General features: G+C 39.2%; 1 protein-coding gene across 6 annotated transcripts in view; it reads right to left on the minus strand.

The window, feature by feature from the left end:
- Window positions 1-12,558, minus strand: part of pax2a (paired box 2a) — a 38,799-nt gene that overhangs the window by 20,726 nt on the left and 5,515 nt on the right. For all 6 annotated transcript variants that reach the window (XM_047350749.1, XM_047350746.1, XM_047350747.1 and 3 more), the window contains 3 exons: window positions 12,023-12,108; window positions 11,786-11,905; window positions 10,812-10,856 (listed from right to left, as the gene is read on the minus strand). In XM_047350749.1, coding sequence (XP_047206705.1) covers window positions 10,812-10,856; window positions 11,786-11,905; window positions 12,023-12,108 — 251 coding nt within the window. The remainder of the gene's footprint in view (window positions 1-10,811; window positions 10,857-11,785; window positions 11,906-12,022; window positions 12,109-12,558) is intronic.

The raw sequence follows: 12,558 nt of genomic DNA on the forward strand, positions 1-12,558 counted from the left end.
TCTCTTTCCATCCCCCCACATATTGCCTGTCTTTTGGAAAGCAGAACAGAGCAGGGATGCAACACTCAGGGACCGAATGAGGATAGGGCGTCGAGGGCAAACGTATGCATTTCCTCACTTGGTCACACTCTATATAAACAAATGAGTCTATGCTTTCCTGGTTCCTCTGATCTCTGACCCTATCAAGCCAGGCAGGGAGGCCTGCTGGCACCGCTGCACTTCTCCCTCTGCTCACTCATCATGTTCTGAGCACTGAAAGAAGAAAAAAAAAATCTTAAGCTAAAACCTCCAACCCAGTATTCCAGGAACCTGCACTCTCGCCTGGCTGCCTCCCACCACCCTCCCTTTCCTCCTCACACTGTGCCACCAACAGCGGATGAGGGCTTCAGCTCCCGTTAAAATCTGTCATTCTAAATTTGCAGGAGATTATGTTCTCTCCTGGGCGAGGCAGCAGTGATATATGATATGCAAGGCCGCTATTGATTGCCTGATCCGCTCGCAGAGGAGGGAGGCGAAATGAAGTTGGAATGAACATCATGCCTCAACTCATTGTGCGTATAATACTCTACTTAATCCCACATTTTTCTGTGCTATGGAATTCAATTGATCAATCATGTTCCACTGATGGTACCATTTCAGGGGCGTTATTGCCATTCTGCTCGGCTGCTTGACCTTTTTTCAATGGCTGAGGCCACAGGATGAACCCGATTCGCTCTGAGAAATAGATCCATTGAGAGAATGGAATAGAGGACGGTAACTGGGAATGAGTTGAGTGTAGATCAGAGGGCTGCTGCTAAAATACAGTACTTTGACTTTATCCTTGGGTAACGTTGATAGAGGAGTAGCGTTTTTCCCACAATATGTGTTTTTCCAACCATGAATTAACAATATATTTTAGCTCTTTTCCATTTTCCAAAAGCTCTCTGAGATGGAGAGCAGTGATGTTGCTAAATTAAACTAAGACATTGTCTCTGATACAGAAGAAAACAGACAATAAAGAGGTAGTCCAGGATTTCAGGAGTGGGGTCCCATTAGAAGGTCATAAGCTGTTAATTGCTTACCTGCAGTAGATGACTATAATGGAGCTCTATTTTGAATAAATCCAGATAAGATGAAAACAGAGGCTGAGGGTAAAAGTTTGTCCAAGATGGACCAAGACCAAGGGACCTTTTACAGGCCCAAAACAGCTCCAATTTTTAAAAAAAGGTCACAGAAATCTATGCAAACACTATTTTATGAACACTGACGTGTCTTCATAATTATCGACAGAAAAGCCTTTGATTTTTTTTATAAGGGAAATTCGAGGTAGGAATTGTTTGCGCCACCAGTGACCTTCCTGACTGAAACAAGTACTGAGAACACAACATGTAAACCAAGCAATTTTGTTGATTTTTACAGAGCATACTTTTCTTTTGAGAAGTTATTCTTACCGGACATCAATTACTATATCTTATCTTTATACATTTCATACAGGAAAGTCATTGGAGGCAAATTGCCTGCTACTTTTCTTTGCTTGTTAAATAATCATCGGCTTCTCTGTAGCATAAATCCCTATAACATGTTTGAGCATGGAGTTGTTTTAAGATGGTAGAGCTTCTTGCTGATGTTGGCCCCTCTCAGGCTAGCAATAAGTTACAGTCTCTGGAAACAGCTAATTTGGTTTTATACAAAATTAAGACACATGGATGGTTTTGTGCTGCAGGTAGCTGTTGTTTTATGAAACTTTGAATCATTATTAGTATGTATTAGGCTGGTATTTACAGAGAATTAGTTGAATATTTAGACAGAAAAAGAAGGTAGGAGGCAATGCGCCACAAATGATCTTCCCGTGAAACAAAAACATGTAAATGTTTTTTGGTCATAGTAAATATATAATAGTAAGGCAGTGTACATAATTACTAAAGTAGCATTCACTAAAACTGCTATTTTTGCTTTTTACATAGAGACCAGAAATGCTTCATGAGTTCCTATGTTCATAAGTTTTTTATAAAAAAAAAAAAAACACTGGCAGCACACTCCCCCCTACCTTCACTACCCACATAACCTTTCAATGCAAATGTGTCTTTGGTTTAAAGATTCGTAAAATTGCATTTGAATAAGAAGCTATGACGTCTGTGGAAATGTTTAGCTTTTTAAGGTGGTAGAAATTAAAGCCCCTCTCGGACTAGTTTCAGTCTCCAGAACCAACTAATCTGGATTTATACTAAATCAAGATGTAATTAGAGTATTCTAAAGGAAATGCTTACAGCCTTTTAACAGAACCTCACTTCAAAAATCCTGAACCCAATTACTTTGTATTTGCTGGTTTGACAGAAAGAGTCAAGCTTAATCAGTAGACACTATTTGTCATTTTTGGAAAAGCACATACTTTTCCTCCTCAAGCCTTTTGACCTGGCAGCAAATCACACCATCATTTCCATCATAAGATTCATTTTGGTGCACTTCACTAAATGTTAACAGCCCCTCCACATTATCATCAAAAGCTAATTTTGGAACCTGCTATTTTACTTAGACATTTTTTTGTATTAGCCAATAAATATTTTCAGCTCTTATTTTCTCTTAAACTTTTTAAAACTTACGTAAAAGCAAAAAGAGCGTACAGATTTATCATTTTATATTCAAATACAAGCTTCCAAATAGCTTGTATTTGGCCATTATTAAAAGGTTTTATGATTTACATATACCTTAAAAAAGGTGAAATAAATCTGATCCATCCTTTGACAGTCAGTGTGTCAAGTGGAGTGTGAAGCCCGACTGTCAGATTGTCAGATTCTGTGAGTGTGTGTGTGTGTGTTTGTCTCATTGACTGGCTTGTTTCGTTTTCTTCCAGTGTTTCTTCAACCCCTTTGGGTGTCTCAGCAGGTATTCTCTTATCACTCCCAAAGCACCAACTGACTGCATCCCTTTGTTTTAACACTGTCGTGTAAAGAGATAAAAACAAGAATCTCCCACAGTGACACTCATACCTTTTAGATCTGAAACACGGTTTCTTTGATCAGCCTAAATGTATGCTTCTTGACCTTCTTGTCAACTTTTTGTTGATAAAAAGGTCAAGACATTATTACATGAGTTTTTTTTTAAGCAGAGTGGACAATGCACCTACTAGGCAAAAAGCATCACGAAAAAACTCAAACACACACACAAATATTAACAGTTGCAAGTAAAAAAAAAAACAGACTCCTTTGTGTAGCACAGTGGTACTAAATATCATTCTTTCATCTCTCCTGTTCCCGAGATAAGATAACTCAGAGGAGACAAGAGGAGGAGGCTTGTTTGAAAGGCAAATGAATTCCTACACACGGCCTGGCTCGCTCCATAAATCAGTGACATGTGGGGTTTTCCCAGATCAGAGGCTGTGATGCAGCTGTTTGTGTATTGGTCCTGTGCTGATAGGTGAAATGATGCTATTGCAAATTGTGGATCATTTGTTGATGATTTTTAAAATGCTGTTGAGCTTAGGAGGAAAAAAAAGAGAGAGCAAGCACAAACAAACCGGTATACCCAAAGGGTGAACACTCCTTCCCTGTAAGCTAGCTATATTTATGAAACCTCTGAAGCGGAAAGGAGAGAGCTGAGTGGGGTGGTGGTGATGGTTGGTGGGGGGAGAGGGAAGCAGAGAGGCAGCAACACTGCTATGGCTGTTAAGATCCTGTTATGTTGTGGCGTGTTTAAAAGCTTTATTAATTCGATTTAGCACCACCAACCAGTGTACTGACTGTCAGCAGGCCAAGTGATGCCGGCTTGATATTTGCTCTCACTGCCAACACTGAGGAGGTGTTAATAATAATTTATTTAGGGCTTTATCTTTTAAAGATGAATCAGAAAGTTGATAATAAACACAAGTACATATGTATTTTAAGGACGACCAGGCATTAAAGATGATAGTGCTGGATTTTTTAATTGAGGTTTTGGTAAAAAACTATAACGGAAATATCTTACCTGCAGTAAGTAACTCTCTTGGTGTTTTTGTTTAGAATCAGTCCAGATTAGCTGGTTCCCAAAGATGAAGCTAACAGCTATTCTGAAAGGGGCTAACATCAAAGTGAACTTCGACCATCTTAAAACAATTCTGTCTGAAACTGCCATGAAATTTGCTTTGGGGAAGTTAGTTACAAAGAAACCACTTACTATTTTCACTGGAAATTAAGTCTGGAGGTGGTGCACCACGTAATGATCCTTCCGTATGAAACACAATCTCAGAGCAGAATATAAAAGGTATTTTCTGTCAGAGTAACTCCCTTATAGAAAAAAAGGCAAAGTAAAAATATCACTACTGTCATACTATTCACTTTAATATGACTAGGAACAATTCATATGTTCTGTTCTCAGTACCTCTTTAACAGAAAAAAATCATTTATGGTGCACCAATTCCTGCCTTCAAATCCCATGTAAATAATCAGCGACTTTTTTTTATGTATACCTGCCCATTGGAAACATAACATTTAAAGGTTTAAAGGTTATAAAAACTGTGTTTTCGTGACCCACTATGATGTTTTTGTTAGATTTGAGTTGTTTGAAGGTGGTAAAAGTCCCTTTTGGTCTGGCCCCTCTTAAACTCACTATTAGCTTAAACCTCCGGGACCAGCTAATCTGGTTTTGTAATAAATCATCAAGAGAGTTACCTACCATAGGTTACCACTGATATTAACTGCACAACCTTTTAGCAGAACATTATTGTAAGTATAAATGTACTTGTTTTTATTGTAACAATAGAGCTGCTGTCTTACAAGGTCCCTTTTGAAAAAACTGATTTTATTCTTAATGAGGTTTTTACCTGGTTAAATAAATACCAAAAAATAAATAAATAAACAACCTCAATTCAAAAACTCTGTGGTCCGTGAATATAAATATGAGTAAAATTTCAATCTCATGCTTTTCTTTAACTTCTAACAAAAACCTAACTGCTAATGTTATCTGCTATGTTATCTTGAACATTCTTCTTTTCCTGTGCCTACATCAGCCTGCAGGGCAAATGCAGTTTTAAAAGCTGATATAACCTTACAGGTTTTAACAGAGTTCATAATGGCTATAACCAGGGGTGAAAGTAGTTTTAAATTCTTGCCGGTACTTAGGGGCAGACCTAGAGGGGGGCTGGGGAGGCACTGGGGGCATATATATATATATATATATATATATTTTTTTTATATATATATATAATGTGTGTGTGTATTAATTGTTATTCTCATTTGTGGCCCCCTCGAGATCTCTCTCTCAGCAAAGTCGTACCAGTGAGGTATCAATATTTTACTTTACTGTAGGCTGTCTGTATAAGGCAGAAATTAGAATCACTTGACAATGTAGAATATATATATATTTATATATATTTATATATTTCAATTGTTAAAGAACTGCCATGTATGAAACAATGATAAACCATTTTCTGATGCATAACTTTTCATCTTCAGTTTCCGTCTTTTCTTTTGAACAAAGAAGTTATTGTTCTCTGCATTGTGGCCAAGTTTTGATTTCATTTAAATAAAAAATTTGACAGTTCGGTTGTTTTTGTGGTTTTTATTTAAAAGTCTGTAGATGGTAAGTGATTTATTGTTCGTCCTGTCCTAATGCAAGCGGCGTTTTTTTATGTCTGTGCACCACCTGTGTAAAATCTCCCAGTCCATTAAATTGAACGTATCGATCTCCTTGGCAACCGCTCTGTTTTGGAAGTATGCGCGCATGCGCTCTCGTGTAGTGAATGTGAAATCTCTGGTCATAAGCAATGTTTTCGAGTTGTACTGTTGTCGTAATTCAGCAAAATAACATTAAACACAACTAGTTACTCTCCCTTTGCTTTTAACTGGGGTATTTAGCAGCGAGCAGACAGACATTAAATGTAGCGGTGCTCGTTTTAAAGGCTGGCTGTTCACAAAAGCCTCGAGCTCCAAGGGGAGAGAAGCAAAGCAAGAGCATTGAGGCTCCTTCATAGCAGAACAGTTCAGAAACTATTTGGAATGAGGGGAAAATGGCTATATTTATAAACAGATTAAGTCGTGTTTTAGACTGCCTATTGGTAGCAGATCTAGCAGATCTGATCTTCTTTGTGTGCTCTTGAGTTTTTGCAGCCGTAACTGGTTCTGGATGACGGCTTCATAACAGACAGCCGTGTTCTTCCCTCTTCCCGGTACTGTGTACCGGCGCAGAATCTTTTAGTGGTACGCAGTACCGGACCGTACCGGCTCACTGTCACCCCTGGCTATAACGAACTGAAGAGCAAAAGTAACCCCCCGGGATTTGCCATCATTTCTAAATAGGGAATATTTGGACTTGGTCTGTTACAAAGTTTTGTCCATCCAATTAAATCCAAAGCCTACTAGTTAGGTTATTTGTGCTCATGGTAGGTATTCAGAGACACTTTTCTTTCAGGTATTCAATCATATGTTATGCAAAAATATAAATGTTATCAAAGGAATGGTGAATACACTTCATTTGCTAGTATGCAAATATATTTTTGAGTTCAGTTGATTTGTTTTTCAGAAATCTTAATTCAAGATTGAATTAAAGTGAGTATAGTTTGATAACAAGATCAATTTTACACCCCTGGCTTGCTAATATGACTAGTTTCTCATCTCTGATTCAGTTTTTTGTCCTCTTCTACTTTTATTTCCCTCCTCTGTACCAGCTTGTCGTTTAGCATTGCCATCCTGCATGGTGTGTATTTCTGGAAAGCAATTAATGAATTCCCTACTTTTCCTGTGCCTTTTTCTCCCTCCTCATGCAGAGCAACGCGTCGCTCCATTAATTCTCAGCATTGCTGCCCATAATTGACTTTTCTCTGACATGATTCCTCTCCACCAAGTGAGTCCCCACTTTATTATATTATATTTTTCAAAGTGATCTCTTTGTGTGCTGTTTACAGCGATACATGTGGTCTCAAGCAGCTGTGCCGTTTGAGGACAGATGAAGAAGAGGGGGACAATGGGAGGTGAAATGAAATGTTAAAGAAAGAAGGAGGGGGAGGATGGCATTGTGGACCCCTTTTGTGTCTCTTCTACTGTCAGGGCCCTAACAGCTTCTTGTCTCTATGTTATGCTCTGTGGCCCTCTCTCAAACCTGCTCTTCTCTCACACTCACATGCACACACACACACCATCAAGACCATTATGGCGCCCATGATTCCATTTTTTTTTTGTCTCAGTCTGGATGCATTTATTTTCTAAAGTGATCCTCTATTGACTCATTGTCATGGAGCGGCTTGACTAGTCAACCAGTGTAGGCCTAGGTTCAAATCCGTACACTAACTGATTTAAACTCCACAAATGGGTCAAATGTGTTCAAAGATCCACTCTAAAAATGTCCGAAAAGGCAAAACATCGAATGTGAACAAATCAAAATTGTATTTTTTTTCCTCGAGCTTTTGCGCGAGGTTGCTATGATTCAGGTAGCTGACCGTGATCGTTCTTTTGTGTCATAAATGAAGAGGCTATATTTCTTTCTCAGCTCTCACACACTCATCAGCTCCCCTTCTGCACTCATCCCACACCCACGCTACAATCACAAGTTATGACCTTTGCTTTCTCCATATAATTTATCACTTTAGCTCCCTGCTGCCTGTCCTCCCCGGAGCTCCGCTGGGCTCTGTCCAGCAATGAGAAGAAAGCATGCCGTTAGGTCACATCAACCTGACTGCCAACAGCATTGAGGTCAGGGGTAACCTATCACTGCGTGGTAAGACCAGGAGAGCACTAAATTTACATTAAGCTGTTGCTTTATGGGTCACTAATCTGAATTTAATCTGAGGCAGCAACATCCACCAAAGACAATTGCAAGTGTTCAAGAAACTAGAGATGCACCCATCAGTTTTTTTCCTGGGTGATTCTTTAATGTCTGACCTGACAATTCCAATTTTGACTAAATCGAGTTTTCTTTCAAAGGACTATAACACATAGTAAGAAAGAGACGTGCTTTATGTTTATTGATAGAGGTAATTTTCTTGTTTTCAACAGAAAAGTAAAGAATTACAAGACTATGGATCAGAAGTTACTGAAAAGGAAAAGAAAATCAGATTTTGCAGTATTTGCTGTTTGTTGTTTACTGATCATAGCCAATCAGCTGTTGCCTGATTCTAAACTCTGACTGATATACTGGTGCATTTCTAGAAACATTTTATTTTAATCACTGATTTACTTACAAGAGCAGCAGATATTATTAAATTAGTATTACATATTGGAAGGTTTTCATTTGTATATATATAACTGATGCCTTTGTAAATCTGTCCTTTTTTAATTCAAGTGTGCTTTGGGCCCCTAGGTCATCAAGAGTCCCCAATAAATCTCAAAGTTTGCCTACATCATAGGCCGTTTCCAGCTGTAGCCATCCATCCATCCATTTTCTATACCCGCTTCTTCCATACTGGGTTGCGGTGGAGCTGGTGCCTATCTCCAGCAGTCTATGGGCGAGAGGCAAGGTACACCCTGGATAGATCGCCAGTCCATTGTAGGGCAACAAATAGGACAAACAAGCATACACACACCCATTCACACCTAAGGGTAATTTAAAGAGACCAATTAAACTAACAGTTATGTTTGTGGACGGTGGGAGGAAGCCAGAGTACCCGGAGAGAAACCACGCACACACGGGGAGAACATGCAAACGGCTGTAGCCATTTCTTTGAAAAATAAATGAAACTGCAGTAAGTCTGGATATGAACTGACACTAAATTCTAAAAATTTAACCGAATGGGAGAAACTTTTTTACACTCAGCAGTTGTCACCAAATCCTATCTGACTTTTCTTGGCTTCAACTCCAAGCTATAGGTTTAAATGACTGAGGGAGAACATGCTGTACAACAGGCTAATTTCCCCCACTTTACTATTAATGCATTTGGCAGGAACAACATTCCATTCCCTGTAATGAGATACGCAAATAAATCTGGCTATGGATACATTCAGAGCTGGGCGGTGGTGGAGTGCGTGGTGATGATGGTAGGAGGGAGGGGAGGTTGCAGAGGAGAGGGTTGCACTGAGACGCGTACTCCCAGCCCTGGCATAATTGGTATCACTGCTTGCAGACATGCAAACCAATCTCTCCACAGATAAGGCCGAGACTCTCTCTTTTCCCCCCTTAAGGCTATTTCTTTTGTCTTTTCGATAGCTTGCACATCCGAGATAGAGGGTGGGGATTGGGGGCGTAAAAGAGGGGGGGTTAATTTGTGAATTAATAGCTTTTCTCTGCAGAATTGCAAATTCTTTTTAAATGTCACTATGTTCTAGAGCATCGGGAGCCACAAGCTCTCAGACAAACACATTTCCGTGCAAAGGTGGGAGTCATACCCATCCACAAATCTTAAAACTAATCCCTACTTCATTCTCATTTAGTGTGCAAGGTCCTACCTTTTCCCTCCATTCCTCACAAAAAAATATATTTTTTTCTTTTCTTGTGTGAGCTGTCCGGTGTAACATGCTACTTTTAATTTGCAATAACACATGACAAGGACAGATTAATAGCTCTTATGGCACTAGCGTCCCTGAGGCTCATCTTACGGGAGACCAGGTGTACATAACACGTGTCACACTACATTATCTCTACAGCCCTGCAGTAATGGGGACCTTTTTCTTCCTGAAAGGGCAACCGCTGACTTCAGTCACACAAGGACCACAAGCCAACACTGTTGTGACACAAGTGGTACAAGGACGGAACAACTCTTTCTTATAAGGGACTTGTCAGGATTTAAAATATGCAGAGACAATTATGTGATACTTTCAAGTTTAAAATTGTTGATTGTTTTTGGAAAACACACAGTGAGTATCAATGAGTCATCTGCAAAGAGTTGCAACAAGGTAAAGAACGTTTTGTGTTCTTGTTTCTACTTTAAGGTATTTACTGAGATGGCTTGTAATTTAATGTTTTCACATTTGATTTAACTAGTTTACAACGGCTGCAGTTTGCAGTGAAGATCATCTCTGAGTGCTTTTAAAAAATAAAAGAAATGTATTAAATAAAGAGTCCATCTTAAGAAAGTTAATGTGGCCAAAAACTAAGGCTGCACAGTTCTGTCACAGACTGAACTGAACAAAGAAGTTACTTTAAGAAAAATCAAAATAATAATTTTTTAACCCTTTGCAAACTATGCCTAAAGAGTACAGTGACAATGTATAGGGTACAATTAAGTGACACTTTTAAATGTGAAATAAGAAACATTTTTGCAAAACAAAATGAACACCATTGAGTTATCTGCATAAACTTATAACAAAGTTTAAAAGAATTACTGCGCTCGATCTTTTCTTGTAATGACCATTAAACATTTCTACTTTTAGGTTCATACTTTAGCTTGTAGCTTAATGCTTTGACATTTAATTTATTCAATTCAGAGATGTTGCAGTTCTGCAGGTAAGATCATCTATAAGAGTTTTGAAAAAACAAAAAAACAAAATGCAAACAAAACAGGCTTTTTTTAATAAAAAAAAGTGAGAATGCAGTAAAACATAAAAGCTGCACAATTCTGTGTCACACTGCAAATGAAAAACGTATTTTAATTTAAGGATATAAAAAATTGCTAGCAATAAACTGCTTCTTATCATCCTTTAAAAATATAAAAACCTCAGCTATTACATTTTATAAAACCCCCACAGAGTAAATTAGTATTGAACTACCTGCCATTAGATGGAAAATATGATTTTCCACAGTCACTTTAGCTTAATTTATTTTAATTTCTCAGGAGATTATTTATTGGAAAAAAATATTTCCCTGCCACACGTCATGAGCCAAACAAAAAAGTAAACAAACACTAATAAAAACTGCAGGTGAGAGAAGAGGATGTGTGGTTGAAACGATTGAGCAAAGCAAAAAAGAAAAAAGGTTGTCTAACTTCAACTTACAATGTCCTATTTTCCTTCCATCCAAGTGGTTGCCACTCCAGAGAACTAAAGAGACAGAAACATAAAAGGAAAGGAAGTGGCTTGTTTTCATCAGTGCTCTCTGAGATCATTTTAAACCATCTCATCCCAACCAGCAACCTCAATGATGTGCCCACACAAACGCAGACACACACACACACACACACACACACACACACACACACACACACACACACACACACACACACACACAGCCCCAGCCCTGCCTCCACCGGTCTGTTCCTACACCTGTTCAGGCTTCCACCAGGGACATGTTAATTCATAGGCATTAAAAAAGGCAATTGTTTGCACAACCGATAATCTATTAGCCCTCAGGCGTTGTGTGTCCATTCTCCTGCTCTGCCCAGGAATGAAGAAAAAAAAAAAACATCCTGACGTGGACTGGAAAACCTTCCGGTCCAAGGTTGATTTTTGAGTGTATCTACGTCTGTTTTCTTGCCAATTCTCAGCTTTTGTTTACAGTAAAAAATACTTTTTACTTGTCCTTATCAATAATAATAAAAAAAAAATGTTCCTAAGTTTTTATGTAGTGCTAAATATAAAACGCCTAGAAGTTAACTGATAAAATAAGCTTTTTCTGCCTTTTGTGACTTTATGGGGATGGAGGCAGCAATACTGATGACTTGCCAAGGGGGATTAGAGTTGTAATGACAGCTATATGCAGTGTCAGTAGTATCAGATTGAGATGCTGCTCTGTAGCCATTTATCTATATGGTTAAAACGAAGCTGAATGGATCAAAGCGCTTTCTGATCATTCGGGCCTGCCTGATGTAACAACATAACAAGTCACTGGAGACAACACACAGAAGCACTCTCTTGACTGCAGCACTGTCATAAATGCCAACTTCTTCACACACAGAGGGCAAAAAAGTAGGAGAAGAGAGATGAGATGGATTAAAAAGGATGGAAAACAAAGGGAAAGTGTTTTTCCTCACCATCATCCCGTTTCCTCTTCTCGCCGTTGGAGCGAGGGATACCAAGAATGCCGTTGATGGAGTAGGATCCTACTGGATTGTTCGAGGCACTGGTCACAGGAGGCGAGGCTGTGCTGGGCACTGATGGAGAAAGTTTTGTTAGCTTGTGTGCACACATGTGCTTGTTTTACGTGTTTTCTGAGTTGTCTCAGCAACACCAAATGTCTTATATGACTGTCCTCTTATTCATTCGCTCACCTATGGTGTGGCCGGGTGTGGAGAGTGGCGTGACAGATCCATCAGGGGATGGGTGGAATTGCTGCTGGACTTTGGTGCGGATAATCCTGATGAAGTGAACAACAGACATGGATCAATCAATACCGGTTTCCACAGTGTGGCGATTTCACATCAAACAGCCTAGCCTTGGATGCTTAAACACAGTGCCTCACGTCCACTTTATGTCTGTGCATGTACAAAGCGCTCCCGCCATTTGTGAGCTTGCTTGTATCCTCATATTCGGGCCTGTCCCTGTCACAAATAGCCAATCTCTGGGCTTTAGGTCCAATCTCTCTGCTCCTTGTGTGCAGCTGAATAAGGGTTGCCCCCTGGAGATTGTGGATTCAATCTAGCTGGATTCTGAGGTTAGAAATATGATAAAGTCCCTATACCAGTAAGATGCGATGTGTCGGGAAAGTCTTCATTGCACTTTGGTCTGAATGATCTTGCAAACAAAGCATGAAATCACATCAATTCACCTCAATGATCAGCTTCACTGGCTCTACCTGGCCAACCCT

The sequence above is a fragment of the Girardinichthys multiradiatus genome, chromosome 22, assembly GCF_021462225.1.
Source record: "Girardinichthys multiradiatus isolate DD_20200921_A chromosome 22, DD_fGirMul_XY1, whole genome shotgun sequence".
Classification (NCBI taxonomy): Eukaryota; Metazoa; Chordata; class Actinopteri; order Cyprinodontiformes; family Goodeidae; genus Girardinichthys; species Girardinichthys multiradiatus.